Below are 23775 nucleotides of genomic sequence, written 5' to 3'. Positions count from 1 at the left end.
TAAACCCGTATAGTATTTCTGTGGTACTGAACAAATTAGTGTGCGTTTGTGTGTGTTTGTTTAATTTAGTATCGCCTGACGTATTGGGTGATATTTTACGTATTGACTATTCAAGACATTGTCTTTTTCAGAGTCGTCTAACCCCTCGACAGTTTCCTCCTCCATAAGATATATACTGAAAATTTAAAAGTACATGTATTACATTCAACTCAAATAATGTAAATGTAGAACCATTTTAAATACTATAATACATTACTTGACATGTGTTTCCACCCAGGTGTTTAAATTGATGGTCCTACATCCTGTTGATGAATTCATTATGGCAAGATCATAATTTTCATAGATGGCTTAGACGTGTTTACATTTAATCGGTTGAATTGAAAATTTGGTATATTTATATGTAGAAAGTTGACTTTGAACTAGCTTCCAGTAACTGCAACTACTCTTAGGTCGGTATTTCGTGTCGTTTTGTAATTAGTTTTGGTGTTTTGTACCTGTATTAAGCCAAGAGCCTATAACCTTTTGGTCGTCTTTCGTTGCTGTCTGCCATGTTTTGATTGTTTTCGTTTCTTGTTGTAATATACATGTAAACTGGATCCCTTGGGTTTTTTTTAAATTAACGCTCGTTTTGTCTCACTATACGGTATGGAATTGCTCATTGTTAAATGTTGGACGATAAACACATTCCCTTTTTTTTTTTATCATAAGGTGACGACCAATTGATATTAGTGGAGGGGCAGGATGACATTTTACGTATTGACTATTCATTGTCAAATTTTGCTACGCGTGCTTATTTTTTTCCACAGCAAAGCTTGGCGAAAATTTACTTTTATTTTTGTATACAACTGTTTCCTGCATTTTGTTCTACAGAATAATCATTTTAATCCTCCTGTCAATTGAAAAAATATTATTTTAAAAAAAATCCCTCCATCCCCCCCCCCCCCCCCCCCCCCCCCCCTTTCCCCGAAAAAATTCAAATGGTTGTCCCCTAACCAAACGTTATGAGTTTTTTAAATGACAGTAAGCAAGCATCTGTAATTTGACGAGTGATTGAATGTCTAACCAATTTACATTTCATATAGATGAAACGTCATATATGCATCAACAATGAGGTTGTGTGTTCGAATGCCGCACGGGGCAGGTGCACTCGACTCCAATCTTAATTGACTAGGATTGTCAGTTTTTCTATCGAAGGTCGATTGTTCTCTCCGGGCACTCCGGCTTCCTCCACCAATAAAAACTGGCCGCTACGAAACAGCACAATAGTGTTGAAAGCGGCGTTACACCAATCAATCAATCAATCATATGCACAAACGAACTCGCATACATTAATGTGGAATTCAACTGTACAGCGGAGATAATATGTTAGCTTATGGTGGTAAATTAAACGAGGTTTTCCAGCATGTGCATGACTATGTATATATTGTTATCATGTCTTAATACATGCTAATTTCGTTTGAGAAATTAAATGTTGTCGCAACGAATCGTACAGTGTAAAAAAAAGTGTATAGATAGTGAAGCGTACTCAATTGGAAAATAACGACACGTTAAAAGATGATTTTTTAATTTCTAAATAGCATGTATACCTACAATCTTAATTAGTTTAAGTTCAAACGATGACATTTTCAAAAATGTCTTTTTTAACAAATTAAAGGAACGGGAAACTTAAAATTTATAACGATTAAAAAAAGTAAGCATGTATTTATTAGTGCTAAGGTCGTGCGTTTTTTCTATATGAGCCGTTAAAAAAAGTAGCAATAAGAAATGAGTGATATATAAAAGAATTTATTTGAAGAAAAATCTCATGAGAATATTATTGGATTTACCTTAAGGTTCATTATAACTATTTGTTCATTACATTAAAAACGATACAAACAAACATGTTTCCAATGAAAACAATATAATTTCTATTCACCGTTGTAATTGTCATAGTCTATAGTTATGAAATATTATCATCAATAAAAGTAATATCCATCTGTTTCCAAGAATGAGGTCTGTTTATGTGCTCCTCATCAAAGAAAATGTCTTTAAAAAAATGCAATCTTCAAAATCTGAAAAAAAACAACATGTAAAGATGTTCTCCAAGTTCATAGCTAGATGTTGCCAGGCTTCTTTTCTTATTTTTTTCCCTGATAAAAACATTTTATAAGAACATTTATTTAATACACAGTTTTTAAATTCATGTGTACTTGAATTCCTTTTAGCAAATGTATGGTGTGCAATAACAGACAAATTTTGAATTGTCTCCCTTTTACTGTAATATTGAAAAACCGAACATAACAGAAAAATTGTGCACATTTTTTTTTAAACTTTTAAATTACTGATTTACTCCTTACTTGCAAACATTTTAAAATTCACATAGCCAACGAAAAAGCAATTCATAGTAGAAACCTCCAACATTATGTAGATAAAATTTAATAGGTGAACAAAGCACTGATTAATCTGTCTGAGACTAAAAAAAAATGTTTATACAAAATAAGTGTCTTAAATTAAATTTGCTTTATCATAATCATATAACTAATGTGACAATAAAGTCACATGGAAAGTGCATTCAAAAAGCATTTCTTGGAGTGTGGACTAGGTATTACAGCCACAGGAATAAAGCATGTATTACTTTGGCGTTGCTCGGTATTTATACATCCCGCCATTGTGTTATTGTGCTATGGTATTTTTTTGTATTCTATTCTTTCAATTTTGCTTATGTACTTTGTCTTTATGCCATTTTGTTTTTCTTTGTCGAAATAGTTATTTGTTTTACATTGATTAAGATTATAACACAATGTTGACTGCTGTACCCCAATTTTTGACAATTTTACCTATTATGTCTGTTTGTTTTACTCACACATTGTTGTCAATATAATGGGATTTAATGCGACTGTCATACAAGTGAGAGGTTTCGCTAGCTATAAAACCAGGTTTAATCCACCATTTTCTTCACAAGGAAATGGCTGTACCAAGTTAGGAATATGACAGTTGTTTTCCATTCGTTTGATGTGTTTGAGCTTTTGATTTTGCCATTTGATAAAGGACTTTCCGTTTTGAATTTTCCTTGGAGTTCGGTTTTTTCGCTATTTTACGTTTGACAACATTTGTTTAAAACTATTCAAAATTTAACCATGTACTTTTCTTTCAATAAATACTTTTGCGACAACATTTTGAAGTAAAATTGTTTTATTATTAGAAAGTCTAAGATTTTGGTAATATTTGTATAATTAATAATAGTTACATTCAAATGTGAGTGAATTTCATAGAAGAATCCCGAAATCCACAGGAAGTTGGTCTATTTCATACGCCTTGTCGCATCCTTCATAGAAAACATCATATGCTGCATCTCCGTAACCATCCAACTTATTCAACACTGTGATTCCATTTGTTGTTATTTGTCTCTTCATCAAACCATTCATGCAAAATGTGTCGGCCAACAAATGTTTGCTTTGAACTTCTCTTATAACTGAAATATAACAACAACTTTAAATATTAATATACTAATCTAGGTCATAATTAATTAAATTTCTATGAAAAAAAACTAATTAATGATTTCATCAACCATTGATCAGTTGAATACAAAAATAAAGCTTTACTATATCCATTATTTTAACAATATTTTCAGATTTTTTAAATTTTATGTTACATTTTTGACATGACATGGTAAAACTAATTAGTCAAAACATATTTTTTTTCTTATTCTTTGTTCTTAAATTTTCAATCTGATTAAAATCTCATGTTGTGATAGCATGGATATGCTATGCTTAAGGTAGATCATAGGTATATGTTTCTTGAGATAGAATTTTCTTATACTTTGCCAAAATGAAGATTTTACTATGCTTTTTTCAAAAATATAATAAAAAATATGGGTCACCGTGCTATTTTACAAGCTATGAGTCGTTGAAAATTGCCTAAATTTGGTTAGATTGTTTATGAAAAAACACATTTGTGTGCATAAAAAAAAATCTATGAGATAGAATTTTGAAACAAATTGTGAGAAGATAGGTTTTATGATATGTTTCAAGAAAATAAAAAGAAAAAATGGTGTCACCGAACTTGTTTTCCTGCTAAAAGTAAAAATTAAAAATTTCCCTATCAGTCCAGTATATATTTTATACTAAAAGAGTTATCTCCCCTTAAATTGCTTATTTGAAAAAAAAATTATTCTAAAAACACAAAATTTTGATATTTGTTTAAATATTTTGAGTTATACAACAAATCATCACGTTTTCTTTATATAAATAAACAGTCTAACCAATAAATTGCAAATCTGTCTCAAGATTTGCAGGTTTGGTCAAATAACTAGACCGATTTTGTACTGGGATTGTACAAAAAATAAATCCAAGATGGCGGTATACCATGAATCTACCTTAACACAAACAGTTGTATATGAAGATTGTTACAAATGCATGATCAAATCAATACAGATATAAATAAACATACTGAATATTTCAAAACTATTTAACACTTAATTGGTCTTATGTTTTCACACCTGATACAATTTAATTAATTTTTTGCTTTTAATGTCCAAATATTGTGTTTGTTTAGTTGATGATGAATTGATTGAATACAAAAAAGAAGATTTGTCGTTTGTTGTTATACTTCATATTTGTTTTTTCGTTTTTTGTTTTGTATATAAATCAGGCTTGTCTTTTTTGGGGCCCTTTATAGATTCCCATGTGGTAAGGGCTTTTGTCCTGTGCTGAAGGATGTACGGTAACATTTGTTTACATCAACATTATTTTGTCTTGGATGAAGATTTGTCTCATTGGCACATTTTTTATTTATAATGATATAAAATATGCTTTTTGAACAATATGTTTGTCTAGATGATCTCTTTTTGTTTGTTCAATTATTTGTATAATATAAGCAGGCAGTAAACATGGTTAAGGGTTAAACATAGTTTTCCTCCTTGATTTTTTACTAAATGACACTGATTCTCGGGTCACACTTGTTCTTAATTTGTTGTTTTTCTGTTTTCTTTTTCTATTCCGTAAACTGCTTGTTGAAGGCCATTCGAGCAAATCAGCCTGAAACTGAAATATAAAAGAATATACCGTATAGGTGATACTATTTTGATTGTATTGCACTTTTCTAAACCAACAGTTGTTTTTGATTTTTACTGTAAAAGAATTTCAATGATTTTCTTTTTTTTTTTGGAGGGGGGGGGGGGGGCATTACACATTTTACAGGATGTGATGAACGCAGGGACAATGACATCATGGAGATTGAGATCATGAAAGAAAACAAGATAAACAGGATCAGATGACCTGTTTGATTTCATTGTAATTTGTTTTTGATTTTTTAAGGAAGTTATCTTTACTCAAAGAATTGTTCTTACAGCATTTACAGTTTATGAATATAAATTCAACATAAAACAGTAAATACTTTTTTTGATCCATTTTGTTGAAAAACATGTAAAATAAAAGGCAAAAAAAATATTTTAGCTAACTATAAATTACTAAATGTATAACTGGAGAGAATGTATACATGTATTATGCAGTGTCAGGCTCTCTGATTATTGGATATTTGTTGTGTCGCTATTTCTAGTAGGATTGCAACCATGTAGAAAGCTTTCGGCTTGGGTAGCATGATGGATTCACAAAACGACGAGTCCTTGATAAGTCTCTGAATGTGAATTTCAAACGGATTAATTGTACGAGCTAACAAATCTTGGCATGGTAAATTGGTAATATTTAACAATCGTTGGACTTTGTAGTAGAAGTTGTGGGGTTTTTTTTAAGTTGAAGTTGTTTGTTTTGATTCAGTTTTTAACAGAAATTGGAAACGGATTTTGTTGCTTCTGTCAAAGATGTGGGTTTGTTGTGGAGAACATTCTTAATTTCAATTATATCGGTTCTTTTTAAAACGATGCCACCAGGACTTGCAGTTGAACATGGTGATAAGGATGTATGATAAGTCCAAACTGTTCAATTTTGATAGATTATTTTGCTTTAACATGTACTGAATGTGTCCCAAAATAGTTACTCTTTCTCTTGACTCAGTGCAAAACGTGTTACTTTATTCCCAGCTATTGTACAATAAAGAGGAGAAGAAATAAGTTTAGCGACAGGTAACTTCGGATTCCTTTTAACAATGAGGCAAATATTTGAGGAGGTTAAACGTTTTCGGTTAATGTTCTGCCCACTTTCCGGAGATACTTTGAGGTGTTGTGTTATTTTCAATTTTATTTATTGCAGGGGGTGTTATATCTATTTCTGATATTATATATAATATAATATTGCTTCTGGATGGTTTATAATTCTTGAGGTGATATATCATTCTCTGCTTGTATACATTATTTTCCATATTGATTTTAGCTTTACGTGATGTTGCTTCCTTTGCTGCCTTTATTGTTCGCTTCCATTTATTTTTTTTTATTACTTGCTTGGATTTGGAGGTATTGTTGACATTAATATTTCTCTATCTAGTGATGTAAAAATTCTTGAAAAAATTATCACTGGTAGACTTGGTACTAGATTCCCATACTTTTGGTGACCATAAAGGACCTACATTATTCATAAGAGCTGCATCAAAGCATCTATTATGTCATGAACCTCTGTTACAGAGGTTTTACAGTTTACCTCCATCAAATTTTGTCCGCATGTGCATTCAAGATTCGACTAGGTTGCTGGTGAGATTTTCAATAAGGTTGGATGCATGACTTTTTAGCAGGATGGCTATGTCTTGGCGCATTTCTGTATCTATGTATGATGGTAATAAATGTGACGACAGTCTTGATTCTTCCTGCTATTCAACGTTTGCCCCTCTGTCCACATGTCAGTCTGTTGTTCAAATATTCATTTTCATTCTAAATTGATGTTTGTTTCTTCACAAATTTGGAATGATGGTATATTTTCATTGGGAGTGTTTTTGCCTTCCAGAAATCGATCAGTTGTAATGATCGCCATATATATGATTAACACGAATTTCGTATACCATCGTCCAATTTCTGTCTGGTTCTTGTGATCTCATTCTGATCGCACAGCAAGCAGCACTAGTAATTTTAATTCTAGTATTCTTGCAAAGTCTCCCTTTTCCCTTATATGCTGGATTATCAACGACAATATTTTCAATGTTAGATCTTAAGCATTGTTCAACATTTCCAGGCGTGGTTAGAACATTCAATTTTTTTTACGTTGCGACAACAAACAGAACTTTTCCCACTATTTTAGCCAATGTGGAGGAATTTCCATTACCTATTATCTCCATGTATCTTACGATGTGATCGTTGGCTTTAAGAAAGCCTTCTACAATTATATCGGATTCCATGGCCTGACTCGACTCATTCCAATTCTTATAACATATGTGCTGTGACAGTTCAATGCATAATGTAGTTGCTCCGTTACAAATTTACAATATTTGTTTCTGATACCGATATGCAATTTTTTTTTTGTTTTGGCGCCGATGGTTACAGCAACACCTCCTTCTGCATTGTAGGTTTGTTTGTGTGACCGTTTACTCCGCCCGCAATCACAAATGACCCTTATACTTGGCAAACCTGTAGACCAAAATAACCTATAATTTAAGGTAAAGAAAACTTAAAGCTAATGAAAAACCACAAAAATATTATTTATAGTTCTTTGGATTATCCAGCTTTGATTTTGAAAATAAAATATTTGCGCAAACTGAAATATTTTGCCTGCTTTAATGTTTATTATTTAAACTAAATACATAAATGTTTTACTATACGTAAGATAATCATAAGTATACCTTTTTCATATAAATTTGAGGTTTGGTAAATTCCTTTTTTGTGTTTTCATTGGTGACATTTCTTTGCCGTCTTCTATTTTTCTGGTTCATGCTTTCTTTTTGGTATTGTGTTTGTATTCATTTGCAGACATGTCCTGTTAAAATGTTGATGTGCCTAGTGTTGAGGGACTGGCACACTCACTCTTCGTGGTCAAGAAATTTTGGCAACCGAGGGGCCTGTTTTAGCCACACTAGACAGCCACTAGACTATTGCAAGGTGAAATGTGTGTCCCTATCCATCATATTATTGTTTTCTATCCAGCAGTTGTAATCTTAATTTAACATCCTTAATCCTTGTCAATCTGTATTACAGGAAATACTTTGTGTACCAATTGTTTATCTAATCTTCTCCAGAAAACATGAAACTTTGTAAAATTGTAGTGGCGCACTACAACATGGCGGCAGCCGTATTCCAACACATTGCTTGCAAAGTTCCGAATTTACTCATAACTGATTTCAGTAGGTACAATTTGATTTAATGCCACTGATTCACTTATTTCCAAAAAATTCTTTCCCGAATCGTGTTATTATTTTTGGAAGGAGAAAATTCTAACAAATTTAACACGTAATCGGGAAGGGATTTGAAAAAAAAAAGAAATTCAGAAATGCCAAAGTATATCATCATTTTATGCCCATTAGATATTAATATTGCATCAAAATGTTTTGAATTCTGATAGCAATTTTGGAATCAAAGTGTAAATATGAACCTTAAAAATGTAATATTTCTTCTGTCTTACCTCATTTGTTTGCTGTGTTTTCGATTCGAACGAATCAACGCCCGGATTTATTTGTATCGGATTATACGGGGTGGTCTCGCGTACCAAATTTTAGTTTCAAGCTTCTAGTTTTATTTTAATTCAAGACTCCGTGCGCAAAGGCCCCCGGGATATGAGAAAAAAAACAAATACATTAAAAATATCAACAAATCAACATTGTATATGTACAATAAAGAAAGTTGATAAACAAGTGATAAATTATAAATTAACATATAATATATGCATGATTAAGTGACAAACATGCAGGTTATTATAAATATTACTAATACTTTCTTTTCTTTTACATATCAACCTTTTCAAAATACCCAATCATTTAAGCTTTAATGAAAATATCCACCAGATAACGACCACGGTGAAAAGTTCTTAAAATCAGATAGAACTACAGTAGCATCAGCTTTAAGTAAAAAGTATAATATGAAATAAACCTAGCCCCGGCATTACTAAAAACGAAGTCTCTGCGAGGTTGCTGCTCCCAGTCTAAATTAAATCGACAGTAGTTTACAGATATTCGAATCTCAAAAATAGACTTGGAATCGATAAATTAAGGTGACAATAAAAAAACTGAGGGAATCGCATGCACTTTAAAAGGAGCGAGACCGCGTGTGTCAGGAAAACAGATTTGGAACTTTCATACAAACCAAAAATAATATTAAAAATGTTTCTATCGATATGATGTTGAAGCAACTTGTGTCGTAATGAAATCACTTGAATTGGAAAAATACATGCTAAATACAGTTTTTTTTAAATACATATAATTTAATTAAACATTTCAGATTAAAAATGTGGTCACTAACACTATAATTCTATTTTCTAAATAAAACCTGCATTTTTCCTGCTCTTTGGTCGGGTTGTTGTCTTTTTGACACATTCCCTATTTCCATTCTCAATTTTATGCTCTTCACATATCCGAAAACGGGAGCGATGACAGATCGGTTTTTAATTAGATTGATGACAATATGAATCAATATGTGATTATATTGTTTAGAACGATCCAAAAGTGAAAACAGTCAATTAAAATCAATAGAATATAGAATGGTCTATTACAAAGAAATATTTACATATATTCCGATTCAGACCGCAATCAGCCAAGGAAAACACATGTAGCCGGATATTTATAAATGATTTTATTTCCCGCATAATCAATGTATGTGTGCATGTAGATATGTACCGTTATTCAACTATCGCTGTTTCAAATTTGTCCAATCGTTACCTCATTCAATAAAGTTCGAATGATCAAGTGATGTTAACACCAATGTAATGGCTTGTTAGTTATGTCAAATAATCACTTTGATTTAAGACTTAACTATAATTTTATGATGGTGATGATAATGGGTTGGTGTGTTACATCAAGTGGAAAATATAACATATATACTGGCTATACGGTATGGGTTTTTCCCATTTTTGAAGTCCGTTTGGTGGCCTATAACTGTTTTTATCCTCGTAATTTGTACTCTGGTGGATATTTGTCTCATTGGTAATCATACCACATCTTCTTATTTTTGTATAATTTATCAAGACAGGAACAAGTTAATGTGAATAAACTGTTTTTTACTAAACCGCCACGCTGAACCGGACTTTTAACACGCTAAGCCTAGTTCAAAAGATTATATTCTGCAGGAATACATGTCACCCTACCAGGACACAGTATTCTTCCGAGCCAACCAGTCTGCTCTTACTCCTCAATACCGCGTTTTTAGCGATAGAAGCAGCAAATATACCATTGTCAAGCCTTTGGTTTAAACCACCTGTGGATTGAACCCACGACACGTGTTTGATTTTATCATGTTTTTGGAATTTACCTTGGAGTTCGGTATTATTGTAAATAGAATGTACCTTTGTGTACTGAACAACAAGTTAAAACATTTTACGCATACCTTTTATATGCGCTTCTTTATTCATACTGTAAACATTTCACATATGTAAAGATAAAGAGATGTGATATGATTGCCAATCGACATTTGTTCATTTGATTTTAATACTAGAATTCAGTTTATTAGGTGTCCGTTGACTGCAGTTTTTGAGAAGAGAAACGTTTTATGTACTTAGCATCCACAACATGTTATGTTTGGAAGAGGCTTGTGTCGTGCGCCCATAAATCGGTATCACAAGTTGGTGATGCAACATCTATAAGTTCATGGATGACTAATTTGGTGAGTAAAATTGAAAGCTGTTTGTCTGTATATACTTTCACTCAATATGTTTTTATTATCGTCTGTGATAATAAAGTACAAAATTGTAAATCACGTGGTAGAGGTTCGAGTTCGATCTACCAGTGTGTCACATATATATGTGTCCGTTATTCGCCAGTGTTACTACTGTCCCCCTACAAGACAAAATATCTAAACGTATATTTTTTTTTTGAAATTTTCAATACATCCATCATTACATTGGGGGTTAAGAATAGAAGTTTCTGACGTATGTATTGCTTCACCAATGAACTAACTTTTATGCCTTTTTGAACGGTCTTGAAAGGTATAGAGACAATATTCCGTTCGAAATAAACTATAAACCAATCCAGTCATCGGGAAAGAAATCTGTCATGTCTGCACTGAAGTCTTTTCGAAGCGAACTGTTTTTCTGTGCAATATCCTTAAAATAAATGGTTGTACCAGTGGATAACCATGCTGCCCACCATCCAAACGAACCTACAGTTATTATTGTATGATCACATTTAGTCAAAGCGCACATGTCAACATTACGATCATTGGCTGCTACCTTCAACACATCCTTGCCATGAACATTTTCGTCCCTCCATTTAATGTCTTCTTTGTTTGTTCCAGTAAAAACAAGAAAAAGGCAATTTTTATATTTCAATCTAAAATGATCAAATGCCTTTTGAAGATATACTTTGGAAGCCACATTATATCCATATTTAATACTATGGGTTGTGAGATAGTCTCCACGGCGAATATGAACGCCTATTATTTTCAAATTTTCGGAATTAGTTTTATTTCTGGTAAACTCTTTAGTATATTTTTCAATAACGTCCTTAGCTTTTTGTTTTACCTCCTCCTTAAATACAAATTGTTTCCTTAATTCTTTTTCAACATGTTTGAAATATTTCCACGATTGTAAATATCCTTTTAATTTTACTGGCGTTGATGGGTCAAAGTTGAACGTTTCAAGATCATATGCACATGGTCTTTTTTCATTTACTAGAACAGCTTGTTCACATATATACTTCACATTTTTTAATTTGAGTACGTTTAACTTAAATACACTATTAATAGTGTCTTGTTCGTCTATCACTAATGTCATATTTTTTATCTTTGCAATTCCATATAGCGACGAATACATAAACATGTGGTTTCCTAGGCCACCTCTGAAGTAAGGACATAAATATCGATTACTCACATTTCCGGATAACATCTTGCTGTTATATGTAAGTGCATAGCTGTTAGACTTATAAAAATAGTTAAATGCCATAAAGGTGATTGCTGCTGGACAAAAGATGGTGAAGGTACATAAAACTGAAATAAAAGATAAAATTACTCATTGTTATAAAGCCTAAAGTGGCTTGATACATTGGAAACATTTCTCAATATTATTCAAACCTTCTTCTAATTAATTTGCCTAACTAAAATCAACCATTTCATGCTATAACAATGAGATGTGGTACGATTGCAAATGAGACAATTATCCACCAAAGACAATAGGAACTGGGTATAAGCAACTATAGTTCAGCAAACGGCCTTAAACAATAATCAAAACCCATACTATTATAGTTACATGTAGCTATAAAATGCCCAAGCATGACAAAATTCTATTTTTGTATATATTTTTTTAAGCCAGTGTCATCTGTAAATACATGTATATAAAGTTCCAGTTTATCAAGCACAAAGGATATGGGAATTTCAGCACTATCTGATTTCCTTCTGACGTGATACCTCTTATTCAAAATCACCCGAAATTCTTGAAATCATGATTAATAAAACATTCGTAGATAAAAAGTGTATTGAACGGTATGATATGTTACCAAGAACGTTATAAGGTTGGTACGTACAATATAAGATCGTTTCTAGTTCGACTACGATTTTGTAGATTTTTTTTCACTTGTGGCTTCACGGACGTCATTATATATATTATTTCAAGTACTTTTATAATAGTGAATTCGACTAATTTATCAAATGTAGATAAAAGTCAAATTTGGAAATATTTCCAACTTTTAAAGTGTCGGAACTAAGAGTATTCAAAGTATTTAAAAAAGGATATTCTATTTCTGTAATCAATTTCTTAGAAATGAATTATTTTATTTTCAAAATTAAAAGGGGTGCTGAGACCTCTCACCAAATTCAGTTGCCTGTCTCGAATAAGGATCCTCGTCGATGCTTGCTTAATTTCTTTTGTTACTAGTATTTGAAAATTTGATGTTGACAACATATTCTTGACGGTTTCTTTTGAACTCAATCACAACTGTTTAGGCACTGAACTGAGAGCTTGACATAATGTATAATATTATTATTGTTGATGACTGTTATTTGCCCTCTTGAAGTATTTTAACTATTATATTCGTTCATTTTTATCTCATTATATTCATTTACATATGCACACAAATGATTTGGCTTTGTACCTTTGCATCCACAATGGTTATGCAAATAATAATCACTTACTAGAAATCAAATATCTTCTCCACATCTTACTTTGGGGTCGCTGACCAATGTTTGTATTTATTCAGTAATACTGAGCCAGGATACCAGTCTACTCTATTTCACTGCCTTTGAGACAGACTTTGTATTAAAGTTTTTTTCAAGTGACAAAACTATCATGAATAAACGTTATTGCAATCAAACTTGAACATTGGTGTTATCTAATTAAGCATAGGGTCCAATTATACATTTTTCAGGTTTTCAGGTTAATGTGGAAATGAAATTCTAATGCATGCATACCTCTTTGATAATTTTGACTAAAACAACGCATAATCAAGCAGTCTGAAAAAAAGGAAATAGATATGGTAAGATAAACAATGATTCTTACATAAACATAACATACATGTATATTTCTAAAACAGGAAAAAGGGGATGTATAATCTTATGTACTCTGTTGGAGGCCTCGCTGTACATTTGAGATGAAAAACAGCATTGAAAACGTTTGTTGATTTGATTTTTGGAAAGTGCATGTAGGGATTACGTCATACATTAATACGCCATATATCTGTTTTCTAGTGCATTGGCAGGGTGCTGTGTGGAGGTCGTAACATATCCTTCTGCTGAAGGTGTGTACTCTCATTTGTATTCCGACCAGTTTTACCGTATTCAATATTTTAGAGATAACTTTTCTAATGGTTTGGTCTGTATGTTTACCGTAATTGCTGCACGTCGGCAGTCAATCTAACCTGATTCCCGATTCGTACATATTTTTAAACCAATTTATCTAAGAAATATCTTAATGTACCCAGTGGCGGTCTAAAACTTACATTATTTTTGTATATAATGATAATCTTGGCTATTTATATAAGCTGATCTTAAAGAGGGGCAAACGATACCAGAGGGACATTCAAACTCATAAGTCGAAAATAAACTGACAACGCCATGGCTAAAAAAGAAAAAGACACACAAACAGACACAAAATAGTACACAAAATACAACATAGAAAACTAAATACTAAGCAAAACGAACCCCACCAAAAACTGGGGGTGATCTCAGGTGCTCCGGAAGGGTAAGCAGATCCTGCTCCACATATGGCACCCGTCGTGTTGCTCATGTTAGTACAAACCCGGTAAATAGTCTAATTCGGTAGGTCACATTCGTGAAAAGGGAACGGGAGTGTAGTTACGACATTCGGAACATATCCGCTATCATCTGTGAAACGGATATTCCATAACGGTCAACCAACTCGTGATGGCGTCCGTAAAATTTACGAAGGGGTGATTTCAACTTCACCATTTGGAACTCTTGGTTTAATAGCTTCCTTCTGAGCAGCAACCATCTATCAAGGAAATCCTGATAGGAAATACAAGCCTGGGAATATCGTATCCATTGGGAGATATATACTCCGTATGCAGGCGCTGCTGGAATGTTGCTACATAGAAATGGAAAGATCACAATTGGGAAGCTGGAATCATCTCTTTTGTCGTAAAGTTTCGTTTTTAACCGACCCTCATTGTCAATTTCTAGATGGAGGTCAAGATATGAGGCAGACTTAACTGTATCTGTTGTATCCTTTATCTCTTTTTCGATGGGATAGATGCGTTCAACATAGTCACCAAATTTTGAATTATATAGTGAGAGAACATCATCTATATAGCGGAAAGTAAAGTTAAAGGGTACTGCATGCTAACTTCATTTCTTTTTTTCTAAGAAGTTCCTGTATGACGTCAGCCTCATAAGAATAAAGGAACAAGCCGGCAAAAAGAGGGGCACAGTTGGTTCCTATGGGAATGCCGGTAGTTTGTTGAAAAACAAGTCCTCCAAACGTAACAAATAAGTTGTCAATCAAGAAATCAAGCATCTTGATAATTTCAGTTTCAGAGAATCTTTTGTTGGAATCAGAGTGATTTTTTACAAAGTAGGATTTATCCCTCCCTAAGACAAGAAACTTGTATCTACGTTGGCCATTCTTTTTTATGAAAGGTACACCATCTACTTGTCACTTTAAATCATGTACTGTGTTACAACCCTAGATAAAGCAAACGAGGAAAGCATAACTCGACTAATGAAATCTATATTTTATATAGCCTAGTTGGTCGAGTGGTTTAGGGCGCTGGACACAGTGCAGATTGTGTTGCCACGATGTCACGGAAGCAAGGTTTTGAACTTGTTGATGTTACCATGTACGCATGTCAGTCTTTCATGTTCAGATTTAGCGTTGTCGATATCTAGTATACATTTCAGCTCAAACTGACCCAAGGGGCCTTCTTAAAATAGCAGTGAAGTAGGAGCTTTTTATCGGGGTATTGAAGGCTTCCGATGACTTTTGACATGAAGAACAAAAACAAAGACGCTGATTTGCTATATATTTGTGCATGTGTTATTATCTATATAATTTCCCATTTTCGCCAGTTTATAATAAGTTTATCAATAAGACAATAAATGTTTTTTTTTTTTCAAAAACCTTGATTGCTTCCAGCACTTTTCAGGATTTGCACATTAATTTTGTTTTCATTACAATCACTGTCGATCTTCCACCAATTGGTTTATCTTTTACAAAAAGAAAAGAAAATCCTGTAAAAAATGTTCGTTAATAGACAATAAGTACCGAATTATCAAATGTAAAAGTTTTAACTCGATGTCCAAATGACAAGCTTCCAAACAGACAGGCCCAATCAACTGCGCTTTACACTGGAGCATGGATTTATGATTTAAGGGTAACCTTAGTTTCTCGATTTTTATAATCGAAATTGTTAAATCTGTTGTTGTATCATGTTAGTCATTATACATGTATGCTAATTCAAAACTGACTAACCATTAAGGCCTACCAAAATAGATTTTGTCCGAAAAAATATTTTGAACAAAACAGCTACAATAACTATGTAGATTTTACTGTAAATGTCGCAAAATGCACTTTAAAAAAGTGAGTATAATTATCATGGCAGGTAGTTTTAGTGAAGGATGTCGGGTGAGCATCCTACTTCATGAATTTAAGTGACAAACCCTATCACATTAATTTATCACATTCAAGTTTTCAAACTCCTTGGCCCTACGTTTTAAGGAAATATTGTAATCACGTATTACAATATCGGTTCAAGATTTAATTGACCAGCAGTCCTTTTCATAACAAATTTTAAGAGTAAAAATACCCGTAAGTCTTTAGTTTTCTAGTATAACTAGATGAATTTTAATTAAAAAAATGCAGTGTCGCTGAATCCATACCTTACAGTAAAAATATATTTATTTTTTTTTTATATTTAAAAGGCGGATTTTTAAAAAGATTTAACTCAAATTCATTGCCTAATACATAACATAACTTGAAACTTAAATTGTCGACATTATTTTACGTTTAAAATGTGTTAAATTCTTTAAGAACTAGTAAGGAGATTCAGAGCTCTAGAATTCCGATGAGTTCATAGTTCGAATATTTCTTGTCTTAATTTTTTCAGATTTAAGTGGCAAAACAATTTACACCTAGTTGGAATGGCATTTTGACTTTCATGTCGTATTCCTAGCTGTAACAATTCAGTACTACTTAGTTTATTTCTTATTAGGTTTCCCCTACCATTCACAACATCTCAATTTTAACATCCTGTTTACTAAGCGAAAAAGGAAATATCTAATTAAAAGTACGTATAAACATACGAATCAATTTTTAGGACTACATTGTTTATGTTTTATATCTGTATCCTCAATAAACCATAAACATATGTCAACACTTTTACATCCCAATAGATTAAAAAAGAAGCATTCAGTTCTTAAATGTAAAAGAGTTGTAGCACCTTATTTGTGTCAACGTTACAAATTCATTATCTTGTCTCGTCTTTCTATCAAAATGGTGATGAGACTAGTGTACGTACACAATCCTAATAACCCACATAGTTATGAGAAGTTTATCATCAACTTACTTGATAAAATCAGTATATTTAATTGATTAAAATGTAGCATGGGTAATTTTAACAAACTACATTTGGTTATCTATTTGATATAAGAAAGATATTTATAATGGCCAGTGTTTAAAGGCCAAATAAACGAGAAAGGATTTATCTCCACGTCTATAGAACACCGCGCAGCCTTCAACATTTTTTACAAATTGAATGTTGTTAATTATAAACGTGAACCGAACGTGAAAAAAATTAAAGAGACAAAACAACTTGATTATTGCTTCTATTATGTTGTGTTTTCTTTTCGGACACTAATTCTTGTTACTTAAAAGAAGTCTTTCATATTTATCACTAAGCTTTGACTTACCTTTATAAGTTGTGTATACGTATAGTTCACGTTTTTATCAACAAATAATACCGGATATGTACAGTTACTGATAACACTAAATCGATAGAATTAAGTGTAAACCTTTGATAATGACCTAATATAAAACTAAGAAGATGTGGTACATGTATAACTGCCAATGAAACAACTCTCCACAAGAGACCAAATAGGTCACCGTACGGCCTTCAACAATTAGCAAAACCCATACCGCACAGTCAGTTATAAAAGGCCCCGAAATGACAAATGCAAACAATTCAAACGAGAAACTAACGGCCTAATTTATATACAAAATGTTTACTTAAATCCGTAAATTTCAAAACCACAAACAACATCATTGACATTTAATTTCGAAATATTCATCTGTTGCAGTAAAATTGGTATCGTTAATGTTATATTTATACCTTTTGATATTATTCAGTTAGATCAATTATCTGAAAGATATGTAACTAGTATTCTTAAACTTATAGGAATAGAAGCATTTTCTTCCCGATTGAAAATCGAGTGTTTTTTTTTCCTTTTTCCTGTTTGATAATGGGTGCTGCCGATATATAGCCACATCTCAAATGTTAAATGTTGTCTTAATTGTTTTTAATGTAAATATTTAAATACATGTAGTTGGGGTTTTTTTTTCGGTCCGAGTTGTGTTCCTCCGACCCTTTACCTAAAGCTGTTCATCATTTTTTTTTCTTAAATTTTAAAGGGCTAGAATAATACTTAACTTTTCCCTCTCGTTAATTTTTCTTATATTTCACTTTAGAATGACATCTGTCAATACATGGTCCATCAATATGTTTTTAGAATACACCATGTCATTTTATACAAGAGGTATGCTGAATATGCCGTTCCAGATTTTGATTATCCAAATAGCCAGACGAACCCATCAGAAGGTGCACATTGCTATATGTTTTCGCATTATTCAATAAAAACAGTTACTTTTTATAGATGCATATTTGTCCTAATATAGGAAATGTGTTAGCATTAGCTTACTTTAATGGTTGTTCAGATAATATCTTCAAGAATATGGCCGAAGACACAAGGTACAGTCTACCGCTTTGAATAATCGGAACACTTAACATTTTACAGTTCAATTTTATCTTTAAGTTACCTTCAAATATTTGATGTCAGATCATTCCCCGGCCCAATAAGCAATCATTACTGAGAAACCGTTCAAAGTATATATGTTTTATTATTTTCTATATTTTTCAGTTTTTTTATCCTTGTATCTTTAAGTTAATAAAAAATCCTAATGACTTCATTTAATGGTTTGAAGTTGATCTTGTCCAATTTTCTGAGATGATGTTGTACAATCTTTGTAATTCAGTGCTGACAATATGTATTACATATTCGTAATCACTGACTAGATAACTGGTTATCTTACCTCCTATACGTTTCTAGGAATGTGTTTGGTTAAAATCGACCGTGTGGAGACTGTGTATATTATATATGGGGTTAGTAGTCGTGGTTTATTTTAATACACGGTTGGTAGTGGTGTTACGTCCCTTTATAAAAACAACACGACGTTTAGGGAAAATCTGAAACGTTTCGCCCGGACAACAAACGAAGAAATTGATGATGAACGATTAAAATAGATGCAGAAAACACATTAAAGCTAACGAGTTGTTAGTGTAGGCATTTGTTTTTGTATAGACTAATGGAAGTAGGTTCTTTATATTGAAGACTTGATCACTTTGATATGCTACTAGTCTACATGCCACATGTTAAGATAAGTCAGTAAGATAAATTCGTTACACAGAGTGCTATAGTGACCTAATACGGTATATATGGGATCAGTAAATTCCGTATGGGGTTCGCTACCTAATACGATATATATGGGGTCAGTAAATTGCATATGGGGTTTGCTATGGAATTTACTGACCCCATAGATATCGTATTAAGTCACTAGCAGACTGTGTAACTAATAGTATTAGAAACCCAGTAAACATGAGCAATCTCTCATACTCAAGGTTTACCTCCTTTCATTCAAAGCCTTATAAATAGATTTCGACATGTCTGATTGACAAAATCACAGATATAGCAAACAATAACAAGTCAATATTATATGCATACACTATGACAGACCACCTTAGAGTTGCCTCCTAAACAGAAACAGAAACACACTACATAATACAAATATACAATATCCTGGTACAATAAATATATGATGAAACTGGTGGATAATAAACTTATTCAAATAAGATGTGGCATAATTGCCAATGAGACAACTCTCCATCAGAAACCAAATGACGTAGTAGTCAGCATGGCCTTTACAGTGAACAAATCCCATACCACATCAAGCAAACTATAAAAGGACCGAAATCGATTATACTGTATCTTCCGTAGTGATAAGCGGTAATAGCTTGGGCGTAATTAAGCTTTACATTTTATAGAGATGAAATTTCATACAAAGTGAACTGTGTTGTGTACAATTTATGAAAGATGAGGGTTTTATTTTTAAAAGCTTTAAGACTTTTATCTCAAAAAGATAAATATGTACGATCACAAACTGGTGAATAATTCAGGATAAACAAAATGTAAATCTTAATACGATTACAAATTTTGTTAAAGGCTAATTTGAAATGATACTTTGTAAGTTATTGATAAATCAATAGTATATTATATATAATATCTAGTGATTGTATCACGATTGGAGCAAGTTTTTTTGAGAGTGACAGTTTGCCAATTTAGTGTGGTGTTTTTTTCTTCTGTGGAGTTGGAAGTTTCACATATAAAAAAGGAACTAGATTTTACGACATTGAACCATGATAGTAGCCACATTCCCAAACAAAATTGAAAAGGAAAAAAGTTATGTTAGTCAGTAGAATAGAGAATGGAAACGTAGAATGTGTCAAGAGACAATAACTCCGAAACATACAAATGAACCAAAATTAAAAAACACACAAGACTACATGTAACAAAGGCCAGATGTTTCTGACTTGGGACAGGCGAAAAAATTCGGCGGGATTAAGCATGTTTTGTGAGATATCAACCCTCCTATCATAGGCGTCTATAATTATACCGATTACAATGATAATTTTACCGGAATGATTGGAACGCTTTCAATTATGTTTGTAAATCAAATAAGCGATACTTATTCTTTCACGACAATTTTCACGATCTGATCTTTCTCAACCGGAAATGTTAAATTGATATGAAAATTACGCTTTTTCTAAACAGTGTGCATAAGATAATGCAAAACAATGTTGGGAGCTTTTTTTCTTAATATTTTAAAACAACATCCCTACTTGACAAACAAAGCAAAGGAACGGTGATTGTATTGCTGTACTATATCTCTACAACTGCACAAGGAACCGAAGCTCATCCATATTCAGCGTCTGTAAAACTTTTTAAAAGATTACTTCAACTTAGCTATTTAGAATCATTGTTTAATAGCTTCCTTGTAACTGGAAAACCTCTGTCGAGGCAATCATGACAAGAAATAGTAGCCCTGGAATATCATGTCAGTTTGGGGATACATGGAATATTGCTATCTATAAAATGGCTTGTTCACAATGGGAAATCATCTCGTAAATATCAGTTCTCAACTAACCAATGAACTGTAAATTTCTTCTGGTAATTCAAGGTATGAAGCAAACCCAACTGTACCCGAGGTACAAACAAGTATCCTTTATTTCCAGTTTAATTGCAAATTAAGATTATAATATTTAGTTACGTTAATTACCAATGATAATCTATACAACAGATTGATTCTGAACGTGAAGTTAACAGGATAATGTAAGCTAGCTTATATCAATTATTCGTGAGAAGTCTCTATCAGAAGTCTATTTAATAAATGTACGAATAAAGATACATGTTTGCCAATTCAAAATACGAATAACGTAGTGTTGATTAAAAACATAAAAAGAATACATATGAGATACGTTTTACTCAAAATATTTTCCATCCACTAAATGAAGTACGGCGCAGGCTTGAGCTAGGAATTCCTCTCTTAATAGCTATCGTTCGATTGGTGCGTATATATACCACATCTCCCTGGTTCACTTCTACTACAATTGTACTTGTAGCGGTATGCTCCTCGTTGGCTATTTCAGAATCTGAAAGAATGCTCCCAAAAGGAGAAGAATTAATAACGATTTCCGAAAAAAAAAACCATCCATGACGCTCTGAGATAACTGTCCATGTGAAAACATAATGACCATGGTTAGGCACCGTAAACATGCCATTATGTTTGTTATATCCAGACCCAGAATTTGTTAAGATGGTGTCAAATATAAATGTGTGATGTCGTCCTGGGCTTAATAGCTGGTTCGGTTTTGCTCATGTATGCGTAAAAAGCCACCATAACATCCTGTATATTATCTGCAACATCAACTTTATATATTTCATTTAAAGTAAAATAACTTTTTTTCAAAATATCATTCAAAATGTAAACAATCTTGTTTTACAAAGATAAGGGATGAGATTTTCATACCGTTGAAGAATCATGATTGACTGTCCGTAATTTACCCCCACCCCCAATTAAATTAAAATAATGGTTTTTACAGAGTAGGTTTTTTTTTTTTATTTCAGTTATAAAACAAATAAAATTCTAGAATGACGCCTTTCAAGCACTTTGAGTCCAAACCCATGGTACAATAAGAACTTATTATTTTAATATGACATTGTAACATGAACGATAGTTTTTCCTTTGATCTTTGAGTGAGTTAACTTCAGATCTGTTATTTTTAGAGGAGTGCGTTAACTGAATGATTTTTTAATTATTGCACTCTCCAATAACCGAAAGAAATCTAGGGCTATACAATAGACAATATAAAGAAGTACAGTCGATTGTTGAAAAGTATTATTATTTGGACTCTGCAAGATTTAAAATCTTATATTTTTAACTACTTTTTGAGTTTTAGATTCTGAATCAACTAACCATTTGCATTCGGAAAATACATGTATCAAATCAAGAATATGACAGTTGTTTTCACGAAATAAAATTGTGACGTCCAATGAGGAAGCCAAATATTGGACGTCGATTTGAAAACAACAAAAAAGACATCGATTAGAGGGGCATAGAATGAAATCTTATTTAAGGTTGTTTCATGGTATACCGCCATCTTGGATTGTACAATCGCAGTACAAAATTGGTCTAGTTATTTGCTCAATTCTGCAAATTTGGAGACAGATTTGCAATTTATTTGTTACACTGTTTATTAATATAAAGAAAACTAGGTGATTTATTGTACTATTCAAAATATTTAAACAAATATCAAATTTTGTGTTTTTTAAAATCTATTTTTTCAAATAAGCCATTTAAGGGGAGATAACTCTTTTAGTATAAAATATATACTGGACTGATAGGGAAATTTTTAATTTTTACTTGTAGCAAGAAAACAAGTTCGGTGACACCATTTTTTCTTTTTATTTTCTTAAAACATTTTATAAAACCTATCTTCTCACAATTTATTTCAACATTCTATCTCATAGATTTCTTTTTCTGCACACAAATGTGTTTTTTCATGAACAATCTAACCAAATTTAGGCAATTTTCAACGACTCATAGCTTGGAAAATAGCACGGTAACCCATACTTTTTATTATATTTTTTAAAAAAGCATAGTAAAATCTTCATTTTGGCAAAGTATAAGAAAATTCTGTCTCAAAAAATATATACTTATGATCTACCTTAATTATGACGTCGGACGTAGATTTGACTGAGGAACGCGCGTCTTTCTGAGTCTTACATGTATATTTTGCTTGATGATATCCGTTTACAGACAACAAAGAGCACAATACTTGGTATGATAGCTCACAAAGTACTTGTCATGTATTTGAATCCCAAGCCTTTTTGTCATGGGTGTACTTTATGACGGCAACTTGAGGTAAGCACATCGTGCGCAATAAAATTGTTATCATACGTATATTTAACCTTCAATGACAACATTAAGTGAATTATTATTTTTTTAATTTGCATTCAATTACAATATTAACATATTCTAAAATTGCGTGACTGTAGATATCATGACCGAAAAATAAAAATAACCGAAACAACCCATAAATATTCATCTATCATTTCATATAGTTTTTTTTCTAAAACTAAAGAAGGTAACATTAGATATATATATCTTCATTATTTCCCGGTGAATTAGAAATGGTCAGCATGTCACAAGTATGGTCAGAAGAATTAAATCTGAAACCATTGCATACAGAAAGACGAAAGCATCTAATTCCACAACAAATAACAGAATATGTATTTGTCGTTTGGATGACTGTGTAACTACCAACTGTCTGTTCTCGAGTGAAGTATCTATCTGAAAAAAGGAAACATAAAACTGAAGGTATTTTCTTTCCATAAGATTCTGTTTGAAATATGTTTTGTTAATCTATCAAGACAAGAAAATGTGGTGTATAATACCTCAATGAAATGAAAGTCTAATAATTCATAAAACAGGGGCCTCGGTGGCC

General features: G+C 32.3%; 1 protein-coding gene across 1 annotated transcript; it reads right to left on the bottom strand.

Moving 5' to 3' along the window:
* Positions 1 to 10388: 10388 nt before the first annotated feature.
* Positions 10389 to 17448, bottom strand: LOC127715031 (galactoside 2-alpha-L-fucosyltransferase SEC1-like). Its single transcript, XM_052221046.1, has 3 exons — positions 17351 to 17448; positions 13400 to 13441; positions 10389 to 11983 (listed from the first exon to the last, which is right to left on the bottom strand). The coding sequence occupies exons 2-3, from the start codon at positions 13428 to 13430 to the stop codon at positions 11016 to 11018; spliced, it is 999 nt and encodes a 332-aa protein (XP_052077006.1). The 5' UTR covers positions 13431 to 13441; positions 17351 to 17448; the 3' UTR covers positions 10389 to 11015.
* Between the last annotated feature and the right edge of the window lie 6327 nt (positions 17449 to 23775).

Source organism: Mytilus californianus, unplaced genomic scaffold, assembly GCF_021869535.1.
Source record: "Mytilus californianus isolate M0D057914Y unplaced genomic scaffold, xbMytCali1.0.p SCAF_9, whole genome shotgun sequence".
Taxonomy (NCBI): Eukaryota; Metazoa; Mollusca; class Bivalvia; order Mytilida; family Mytilidae; genus Mytilus; species Mytilus californianus.
This window is presented reverse-complemented; position numbering and strand designations above follow the sequence as displayed.